Source organism: Oreochromis aureus, linkage group 3 (genome assembly GCF_013358895.1).
Source record: "Oreochromis aureus strain Israel breed Guangdong linkage group 3, ZZ_aureus, whole genome shotgun sequence".
NCBI classification, from domain to species: domain Eukaryota; kingdom Metazoa; phylum Chordata; class Actinopteri; order Cichliformes; family Cichlidae; genus Oreochromis; species Oreochromis aureus.
In genome coordinates this window covers 119273857-119285655 of record NC_052944.1, presented here as the reverse complement: position 1 = coordinate 119285655, position 11799 = coordinate 119273857, and the positions used below count along the sequence as shown (strand labels likewise).

The 11799-nt window shown below is 41.7% G+C and overlaps 1 protein-coding gene across 1 annotated transcript; it reads left to right on the top strand.

Annotated features, from left to right (window-relative positions):
- Positions 1-3197: 3197 nt before the first annotated feature.
- On the top strand, positions 3198-4683 carry LOC120439083. The gene is made up of 3 exons (XM_039609766.1): positions 3198-3227; positions 3633-3703; positions 3831-4683. Exons 2-3 carry the CDS (start codon positions 3681-3683, stop codon positions 4675-4677), a joined length of 870 nt encoding a protein of 289 aa, XP_039465700.1. The 5' UTR covers positions 3198-3227; positions 3633-3680; the 3' UTR covers positions 4678-4683.
- Positions 4684-11799: the final 7116 nt, after the last annotated feature.

Here is an 11799-nt window from a genome sequence, read left to right as displayed (position 1 = left end):
CTGATTTGCTGAGTCAGGGGATGGCAAGAGAGGGTCAGAGCGAAGGCAGTGGACCTGTAGTGAGAGGGAATTGTGGAATTACAGGGATTATTTTACATAACCATCATCTTTATCATTGCATTAATTATCATTTCATCCAAGCATTTATTGAAGTTGCTGGCATTATGTTATAATTTGTATTACAGGGGTTATCATAATCAAATATTAACATGTTTATTACAGGTGCAGTTACAACCACTTAAATCGTTGAGTTAAATCTATAATCTTAAAAGCTTATATGCTGAGTATATTGTTACAGTAAAATAGTAGCTGAGCAAAGGCCTGAATGTATTCAGCTTCTTGTTGCATTTGAGTTTGCCTAGCAACAGGTGACGCAAAGAGGAGGACAAGTCCATGGGGACCTCAAAGGCCTGAGATCATCACCATTTTTGGATGGATGCCAGAAAGGGGAACTTCTGTGTCTGCATTTATCTCTTAGAATAGATCATTGTCTGTAGAAGAGGCAAATAATGGTCTTAAGATGCAAATTATGTGCTTGTAAACGCATGAGGGGGCGTCATAATACCCTGATGTTATAAAAGCAATCTGAAGTGTATTTTTGGGTGGGGATTTACAACTGATGGTTTCCAGTGTACGTCTCCCCACGCTGCGTGTATTCATTAAAATCAATTGTTTGATCGACCTCTTTTGGACCATCATTGTTTTACTCTCGTCCTCAATTTCGGACCCGTAACAGTATATTCTTACTTTTTTCAGTGTTTGTCAGCAGAAAAACTATTCTGATCTACAGAGAGCCCTTTGGGGTTTACTCCACCTTCTACAGAGTCACCTGCTCAGCGGTCTGCAGGTGATGCTTTGTGTTGTTGTGGTCTGTGTGATACAGAAAACCACGAGAGGAGAATGACTTCCAGCTGAGACACACACTTAATATGGTTATCACCATCATTTACTATTATTAGTATTCATAATAATAGTATCCATATATATTATATATTTCAAATATAAAGACGGTCTGATTTTGTTCAATTTTAAGTGACGTATTAGAATTTGCATTTAATCCATATGTTATTCACACATCTGAAAGTGTTGTCAGAGTACAATTCTGAATATCCTTCTGTTTCTATCAGTCAGTTATCAGTTAGATCTGTAATAAATGTTAGAAACCACTTTTTAATGTATTTAAACTTCTTCTTTCTGATGTGAATCAGGATCAGATTTCACTGAAAATGTGATGTATTAAGTTCAGATGGTCCAGATGAGAAAAGAATCTTTTGCTCCCAGAAATGCCAATAGAAATGATCCAAACCTAAGCATTTGTTTAAGGCTGGTGGGTTGCAGCCACTGCGCGATGGCTTGGACGTTCTGTTGGTCTATGGGTAAGCTGTGAATAGAGATAGCAAAGCTGACAACAGAGAAAAAAACGCTTTTAAAAACTGATCAAATCAAAGAAACATGAACTTCCATATTGATCAGGTCAATACGTACAGCTCTGACATCACTACCATCTCCTTAAAGTCTTTATTGATGGTGATTGCAGAAATCTGCTATACAAGGTATAAAATAGTACTAAACTAAGCTTGTTTCCTAAAGGAAGATTACAGCCAGTCCAGGCATAAATTGAGTTTTAAATAAAACCTCCCAGGTTTTATTTGCATATCTGATGCTTACATATCAGTAAAGAAGCATTATGTAAGAACACATCACCACATGAAAACTTCTTTCTTTCAGTAAATCAGGTGATTTAAATCTGTTTTATGCTCCAAAGTCTCACAGACACGTGACATAAATGAAAATGTGCTCAGATAAGAAAGTGGCTCTGCCTGCTGTTCCAGGTTAGAGAACTGACTCAGGTTTTAGCTCCAGTGATATCTGGTGGTGGTAAAAGGTCATGAACTCTGTGTGCTGACTTGACTCGAACATCAACCTGAGCTGTGGCTGCTCACAGAGGTGCTATGAACCGAGACACACAAAGGTTTTTGACTCATGAAGCAGACACACAGACCTGCAAATCATTTACAGCTGTTCCTGTCACAGATTGCGTGCCAAGCAGTGTGTAAATTATTAAAGGACCCAGGATGCAGACATTACTGAAGTGAGGGAGCTTTATTGAAGGAGCGTGCTCAAACAACAAAGGCGAGAGTGGTGAAAAGCAGAATTGAGTAAAACCTAAACTGGGAAAACTAAGCATAGAAAACAAACCTAAAACCTAGAGACGTGTTCACTTTACGTTTCCCTGTCTCGTCATGTCTGATTACTCCCGGCTGTGCCCTCCTTCTGTGTATTTAAACCTTGTGTCTGCCTCTGTTAGTTGCTGGTTCTCTGGGTGTCTCTCCATGTCTCACTGCATCTCCGTGTGGACCTTCAAAGTAAAACAGGAAAAACATACGCACACACAAAGACACAGACTCAGAGACTCGGGTTAAACACAGAGACTTGACTACACTAGAGGGGATCCACAGCAGCATCAAATCACAACAGGTGCTTTATACTGTAAGGTAGACCCTACAATAATAATAATACATACAGAGAAAAACCCAACAATCATATGACCCCCTATGAGCAAGACCTTTGGAGACAGTTTGAAGGAAAAACTCCCTTTTAACAGGAAGACTCAGGGAGGGGCGGGGCCATCTGCCACAACCAGCTGGCGTTTGGGTGAGGAAGACAGGACACAGACACGCTGTGGGAGAGAGCTGTGGTTGTTGTAAACAAACTTATAGCAGCATCTGTATATAATGTTTTCACAAAAAATCTGCTTCTCACAGCCAAAGCAGAAAACAAAGAACCACATGAAACAGAAATAAGATGAAGCAAACAGCTGTGGGTTAATCACAAAGGTGTGGGCCCCGAAGTTGGAGCCACTGACACCTGTGGCTGTGGGAAGGGCTATTAAATCCACCAGTGATGGGCAGATGTCATCCATACGGTCACGTTGGTGTAGAGGCCCGACTTCATGTTCATGAATGTGACTGCAGCTCCCGCTGGGCTCTTTTTACTGAAACTCTGAGTCATATTTTTACTTTTGTTTTCACATTTGGGGAATCCCCGCTCAAGTTTTACTTTCATTTGGTGTCTGTCCAGGTACTTTCATACCATACAGCTTGTTTAGTCAGCCAATCAGAGACCTGCAGCATGTTGGCGTGCCACGACTAAAGGTCTATCCTGTCCTATTCTAGTCTATTCTATTCTACAGGCTTCACAGGGTCAGAGTGGACGTTTTGGAGCAGGTAAGCGGACGTTTTTGTCTTTCTGAAATGTTCTTTTGTTCGTTTGTCCACATGATGAGCAGGCTGGTCCATAACTGAACATTCATACGTTATGGTATAAATGTCATCAACAGTTTTTAACCAACCAAGCATGAAGCATGAATACAAACAGAGGCTAGCTGTTTTTAGGATTTTATTCAGGTTTAAATCAGACAAATAAACGACGTCTATGATGCAGGAACGTTCTTCTTCTTTCAGTTTGAGGACACAGGTGTGCAAAGAGTGTTTGTTTCCCAGCAACGAAATAATTTTTAACTGAACTCTGATCATTTTTACTGCAAGCTTTTCAAAATACCGAAGATAACCCAAGAGTCTGTATTCATGTACCTGAGATCTGACCCACATGCTGTCGATTATTGACCACAGGAAGCACCTGAAGGACAACGTTAAAGACAGTCAAACTTCCCTGAGGAGATGGACAGAAACGAGGAACTGGAGTAAGTCTGGAAACCAGGAGTGAAATGAAACGAGAAGATTTTCTCTGTGTTTTGTTTCAGGATCAATTGGTGGACAGATTAAATGTTTGCCGTGCTTAAAATGTTTTTTCTATAATTCCTGTTTCAGCAAATTGTTTCAGAGGTTAGCTGTATTTAAACACTACAGAGCAGACAGCCTGAGGAGCTGTGATGAAAGGCAAAGACTGACAAAGCTGGCAATGAGAAGCTGCACAGATGAAGTCGTCCTGCAGTGGCTGAGAAAAAACTCAGAATCTGACGCCTTCAGCAAACTCACAGACATGTTTGACTTCCTGAAGAAACACATTGATGAGGAGGAGAAGAAGAACCACAGTGATGATGTTCACATCACCTTTATGGCTCATGGATCAATCAGAGACTTCATGATCCCAGCCAGCTGTTACCTGCCCCTGCCCACCATCACTGACGTGCTGCTGTATTCTCCCTGGAACTGCGTCACATCTGGTTTACCGTACGGTATCGCTACAGGAAAACTGAGGCCTCAGCACAGAGTTTTTTACTGCAACGATAAAGAAAGCTGTACCATTCCTGATGACAAACATCGACCTGTGAACCTGCCAGATCACTGGAACTCACTGAAGAAAGCTGGAGCACAGATGGTCCCAAACATCATGGTTTACCCTCTTCGAGATGATGATGGAAGGTGGAAAAGCTTTGAGTCTCTCTCAGCTAAACATGGACCACCAGGAAGGAACCGCATCGTCATCCCGTTCATCTTTCCAGGACGGGAATATGAAAGCGTCCCGTTCTCTGTGGTGACCTTGGCTCTGTCCCTGGTGCTCCTCTCCTCCAGGTTTAAAGCCACTCTTCACTTCGATGGCTGTCTCGGTGATCAGTCTACTGGACAGAAATTTGATAGGAAGTATCTTCAGGAGCAGTACGCCTGCACCATCGACAACAGTAGGATGAAATGTTCACCTGAAGCTTTCAGATGATGATAAATGCTGCTCGTGTTAGACATGTTTGTGGACATTTTAGTGTAAAGATGAAGATGAAATGATAAAAGTATTGTTTATATATTTGAGGCTCAGATTTATGATGAATGGACTTGAATCATCATTTAGTTCCAGCTCATAATCTGATCATATCTGCTAACATCTGTGGAGGTTATTAATATAAATAGACTCACCTGTTCTCTGCTCGCTGCTCACAGGTGACGTGATACTGATGTCAGACCTTCAACCAGCACACACACAGATCATTGACATGAAGTATATAGATTATTTATGTACATTATGTATTATGTAATATTTTGATCTTTTATTGCTTTATGTCGGGCTTTTAGATCCGTACTTGGGTGGAACAATAAGTTATGAGCCACAACTTTCTAACTCAGACTCTGAACTGTGTCACGTTCCAAACATAGAAGTAACACAAGTCTACAAGTTGTACATCTATATTTTCATGCAGACTCTGTAATTATTTATGATCTTTTGTTATTGTAAAGCATTAAAATGTGAAGATGATGTTGTCTAAGTGAAGAAGAACAGGATGAAAACCTGAAGCTGCTCATTAAAAAACATATTGTATATATGAAATTTATGGAGGACCACAAGAGCCATGCGCATCAAAATGAAGAATTCTGTGATTAAAAAATCAATTGTAGAATAAATTTGGCATTTGTAAATTCATTTTTGAATTCCATGTTAAAAAACTGGTTTTTAAAATGTTTTTTAAAATGGTGATTTAAAAGAGCTCTCTGACTGGTTGGACAGACACAGGCTGCCTGGATTTTTCCTCACTTCTTGTTTGTGCTCATAGCTTTGCCCTGCTTAGAAGTGTGTGTGTACAAAGGCTGCTCAGCCTCAGGATTTACACTCGGCTCGACACAGATATGTGAAGAACAAAGGGACCCTGCAGCAAAACAGAGAGCTGAACCTCTGGCTGTGTGGCTGTTTATTATTTCAGGTATAGACGATGGAATATGACCAGTCTGATGTCAGCCTGCTTCTCTTACAGCATCTCGCCTCTCTGTGCTGCCCCCTGCTGGCTCTTATCATTACTGACTGAGTCACTTTCTGACACTTTATTAGGTACAGCTTGCTAACACAGGCTCAGACCTGCTTTGCTTTCAGAGCTGCCTTAAACCTTCATGGCTCAGATTCAGCGAGGTGCTGGAAACATCCCTCAGAGTCATGTGATCAGTGACGTCTGCTTCAGCACTGACAGGTAGAAAAGTGCATCCAAACAAACAGGATGTATAATAATAATAATCAAATGCTGATTTTCAGCTTTTCAGCCCTCTGTCTGGATGCTAATCCACCTGTGTGTGTTTGTGATGACAGTAAATAAATGTCAGACTTACAGCTCCTGTTTTACTGCATTAAAGTGATAAGATGACTTCAGCACTTTGACATGGATGGTAGTGAAAGCAGGAAATGACAAATGTAGCACAGCAGCAGCGTTTAACACGTCTGAGCTGGAAACACAAACTCTGGTATGAACATCATTCATAGAACAGCTTCCAGATTCTTTTGCTCGGCTACAGTTTGGATGGATTTGCATTTAAAGATGCAAAGAGACTAAAATGGTTGGGGTCAGGAGGTCAAAGGTCAGAGCTCCTGTGGATCTGAGGGCGGCTTCACACTGGAGAAGTATGAAGGAGTCTGACCTGAGCCAGTGTTTGACATGAACACATCAGCACTGCTATCAGTGAGCCTAACGACAGCCGTTAGCATCATGTCAGTGTTTCATCATTTAAAAACACTTCCTGTCTCTGTGGTGGTTACAGTGACATCATGCAGTTTGTGTTTTGACCTCCAGAGGGCCTCTCTGTTGCTGTGTGCAGCAGCTTGTGTCACTCACCCATCCAGTCATGCACTGAGGTCTCATAACGAAACTCAATTTTTTGATATAAAGTTTTTCTTGTTCCCGAATACAAATATTTTTTAAAGTATTTGTTCAAAATAAGTATTCGTAAAAACCATGTTATTTGTGCCTTTCCAAATACCATATTCGGGTTCGGCTCTACTCCTAGTTGGGATTATTGTCCTTTGCTGATGTATTGTGCAGCCATGAGGAGCCTTAATAATGCAGCTGCATTATTTATCCACCATAACAGAGGTTAGTGTTCAACTCTGTCACCACTCTGGCCACATGTTGCCACACTTGTACTTCCAGCTCTGAGCTGCTGCTGCTGAACACGTTACTTTTGTAATTAAGGCTCACTGCTCTGTGCAAGCAAATATGTTTTTGAAAGGATTTCCTCAAACTACCAGTCTTTACATCTTGTACAAGCACATCAGACATTATCAGGAAATAATGCTTTTTGTCTTCTTTGAAAGCTGTGATGCTGCTTGGAGACATCTTGGTTTCCTTGTAGATTAAATTCAGGATTGGAGTGATGAGGTACGCGGTGCTGCACGGCTGTCTATGGACGACCTGTACATCAGAACCACATCAGCCCAGACCCAGACATCTACCAGCACAAGTACAGAGCCGTTATCTCACATGTCTGAGCATCCGTTCACCTTCATCTGTTTGTTCTTATTGACAGCTCTTCATCCAGTCCACCTTAAACACAGTGGGTGTGTTGCTGGGAATGGGAGTTACCTTATGGAGCTGTTATTGCAGTAAAACTGTTTTTGTATGTATTCCAGTCCATATGAATTCATGTAGCTCTGTGTGGAGATGCTGGTGAATATTCCACAGGCTGAGGTGTGATGTTAGAGGGCTGCTCGTGGTGGTTGTGCTGATCCAAGACAGGCTCAGTTTGATCTGAATGCACATCTGTGTCAAAATCCTGCAGTAAGTTCACATGTGGTAAATCCACTGCATCGGCACAACCATCACTACCAGTCGACTAATGTGACACTTGCAGACTGAGTGATGCTGCTGGTTTGTACTGAGTGTGAGACAGAGCTGACCTCTGACCTCAGGGTGGAAAAATCTGACAGAAAACTATGACTCAGCAAAAATGTAGCCAAGGTCACATGTAAGAGGACAGCCAATGAAAAAGCTGGGTGAGTTGTAACTAATAACTTCGCTGACACACTGTGGCGTGTCCAGCGGGGTGGCCTGGGGGGGCACAGGCCACCCCCCCAACCAGACTGGCCACCCCAGGTGCCACCCCGAAGCTAAAAGAATAAAATTCAATGAAATATCAAATGTACGATTATGTTTTCACAGTGAAGCTCAGATACCCGAGTGTAAGTGAATGCAGCATCGGCTTCTGCGCTATGAGCGTCATGTTAGCAAAGGTAGGAGAGCCAAGCATGAAGCAGAAAACAGTTTTTCTGCGAAAGATTAACAGGTTAACATAGCTGGACTGGCCATCGAGCATACCGGGCATTTGCCCGGTGGGCTGATGACTTATTTATTTATTTTCTTTGTAATGAACAATGAGAGGTGGTGGATTGGCCAGATGCTGGCCGATGTGTAAAAATAACTCAGTTTTTTGGTGGTCGCTATGGCGGAGCTTCCACAGCGGCCAGCAGGTGGATGAGAGAAGGGGAGGCAGGAGGAGGAGAGACCCGAGGCGGCCGCCAGTCCGAGTGTCAGGTGAACTGAACTTCAGGTAAGAAGTTATGACCTGCAGTCTGTCTGGGTCAGATATAAACCAAGTTTAGGTGGAGTTTATTTTCATTGTGCTGATTCATTTTTTTACAGTCAGTTACAATAACTCTACTGCGTACTAGCCAGCATGAAGGAGTTTCTATACAGCTGGGTGGGTGCTATGATGTTACTGATAGTGAACTTTATGTTATTCATAAGGTTAGTTAGTAGAGTTGCCAACGGCTCCTTAAAATATGGAATGGTCCCTCATTCAGAGAAAATATTACGCGTTTGGTATTGAGCTGAGAAGAGACGCAGTTTGTCCCGAACTTTAGCTATAATGAAAAAAGACACAAAGCTGGAGTTATTCCGTGTCTTTACGCTGCACAGCTGCCTCTTCTTCTCTCATTCTCTCCCCTCCCTCTCCTGTTCCTACTTCAATCATGAAGCTGATCAATGATCAGCAGATCGGCTTTTCTCTCTTTTTGTTTATCGCCCACTTTGCGCCAGAAAGAGGAAACCAGCGGATGTTGCGCTAAACAACAGCAGGTTTAAGCTTGATCAGCTGTTGTTAGAATGTATTTAATATTAATTTCTAGTGTCAGCTGATGTTTGCTGGAGCCACAGCTGTAAAGCTGCTGGTCATGATGTCGGTTTGGTTATCTGGTGAGAGGAAAACATGAAGATGAAACCAGGAGATGTCCTTACTGAATCATCAGAGCTGAACAGGTGATGGAGAAACAGGTTTACCTTTTAGGTGACATGAATGAGTTGAAGGGAAGTTATGAACTGTTTCTGAGAGACAAATAACACCAGGATCCTTTTCTATGTAGCTGACAGCTGGTAACTGTGCAGGGGTGGGTCTAGCAAAGTTTTGCCAGGGGGCCAGGTAGGGCATTAACAGGGAAAGGGGGACACAAAGAAATACTTTTCTTTCTTATTCTCATTTAAAATATCTCGCTTTTATTATATAATTATCTGAATCCTGTGAACAAAGTTTTTATCTGATGTAAAATGTATAGAAATCATACATATACCAAAAGACAGTGTACATCACTGTCACAACAGCGTTTTTCATTCAAAGGCTTTATGGCTTTAATACCTGGTGGCCCGGTCTCTAGTAAAAATGCCCATTTTTTGTCCCAGTCCAGCCCTGCAGGTTAATACTGGCAGTGTCACCATGCCAGCTGACTGTATTTCATCATCAGCCAGTGTTGTTCTTTATACATCAATATTACCAAAGTTTATCATAAGGCAGCATAGAAAGTATTTACTTGCTTTCAGGTTTTATTCAAATGTTAGTCTTTTCAGTTGTTTCCCCACTTTTTTCCTGTTTCAAAATCAAACACCAGTTTGCAATAAGATTATCTTCTTTTTTTAATAGGCAGATAAAGTTTTGCATTGGCTAATTTGACAGTTGTATGTTAAAAATGTTCATATTTTAATATTCAAAAATGTTTTTGCCCAAAACACATGTGCTCTATATGTCAGTAAAAATACTATGCAAATATTGCTGTCCTTGAATGCTGAGTAAACACTGACAGAGCACTGATTGTATCTCTTGTACTTTATTAACGCAGTATCTAAAAACTTTGCACCGTAGTGGTTAAAATCTCATTCTAATAAGAGTTAAGAGCTAATTCAGTTATTAGGTTTACAGGGTTATTGAATTATGGTTAACGGTTGGTAGAATTTTTTTTTTAACATTATCTGCCACCCGTCTCCAAATCTGTGCCCCTACCTGGCCCCCTCAACAAAAATTTTCTAGACACGCCACTGCTGACACAGTCAGATACATGCCTGTTTTTATGGCAGGTTTATTTGGCTGTTTTGAAAAGGATTTTATCCTAATAACTCAGTTTAACTATCACAAGAATGAAATGGTGCAAATGTAAAATCCTTGTATTTTGAGTAACTTTATGATTGTCTGCATGTGATGTGGGGACATATGGCAACAAAACAAACATAACTTAGGCTGCATGTAAATGGACTCTGTGCAGCTTTGAATCAGCTCCTGTTGGACTCCAGCTTCTGGAAACACTTCCAAGCAGAGCTGCCGCTTTGCAAGCCCGACTGGGACCAGTTCCCACAGCAGGTGGTCCCATCATGTCAGTGGTTGCTGTGTGGGTGAGGAAAGGACTCACAGGTAGGTGAAGGCTGCTGTTCATTATCAGGAACACAGGATGACTGGCTGAGCTGAAACGACTGAAGCGAACACACGTACAGAGTCGAGCACATTAACATCAACAATGACGCTGAGCAGAGAGACACTGAGGGTTTAAATACTCTGATGATGATGATGGTTAGGGACACACAGCTGAACAGAACTGAACTAATAACACACAGGAAGCAAACATGGAAACAGGAAATGTGAACAGGTGAATAAACATGAAACAAGTGCAAACACTGGGCGAACACCAGGAACCCGACACACCAGTGACACCAGGATGTAACTGTGCATGTCATCAATGTGGATCCATGAAGACTGAATGATTTCCTGATATTGTGATAAAATCACTTCTGTATGAACTGTGTGTTTCCAGCTTTATATTCATTAGATATGAAACCTTGATGCTTGTTTGAAAGGACACAGATGGACCTTGTTTCCTTCTTTCCTTCCTTTTTGTGTCCTCTGTGCTTCATCTGCTGCTCTTCACTCTGTTACTTTGTGACTCTGGTTCTCCTGCAGACACGTGGGTGGTGCTTTCCACCTGTAGATGGAGCAGCAGCTGGTCTGGCTGAGTTCCTCTGACTGTCTTTGATTTGTGCTTCCAAAGTTTAACAGGAAAGTGAAGCGAGAGAAAGAGCAGGAAGAAAAGCTGAGTTTCCTCTCTGTGTCACATCCAGAGTGTCTTTAGATGATGGAGTGACTGCAGAGAGTTCACAGCTTCACTGTTTGTGCCCTTTAGATGTGCACTTATTCCAAATATGCATCATCACTGCTCAGTGAGCAGGATGGAGGAAAGAAAGCATCCAGTATCTGTGTTCGTTCACACTGAACAAATAAGATCACATATGTGTACATGTAGAGGCTGCACGCTCATTAATATCAGCTGTGCTTCATGTTAATAAGAAGCACAGCTCATATTAATATCATACTGTGTACACAGTATAATATTAATATGAGCTCCAGCTGTTCTTCAAGCAGCTCGTCTTTACTTTAATACTCAGAGTTTTACTGCAGCAATGAATCAGAGTTTCAGCTTTTAAACAGACTCGAGTGATGAAAACACAGAAATCTGAAGCTCACAGGTTCACCTGTTACACCTGCTGGCAGATCACCTGTCAGCACTTTCATGTCATTAATCTCAGACTCTGATGTTGATCCTCCAACAGTTACAGACTGACGGATTCTGCTGTAACCTGCTGACATCATCCTGAACACAGTAGAGCTTATTTGTAAGGCAGCTGCAGGTCTGTGTGACGCGTTGAACACAAACAGGAAGCAAGTGTGTCACACTGTGACCTCTGAGGACTCACAAATGTTTCAATCCAACACAAACACAAATCAGTCTGATTACATGTTTGACAAAAACCTGAACAGTTCCTGATCAGCTCAGTTT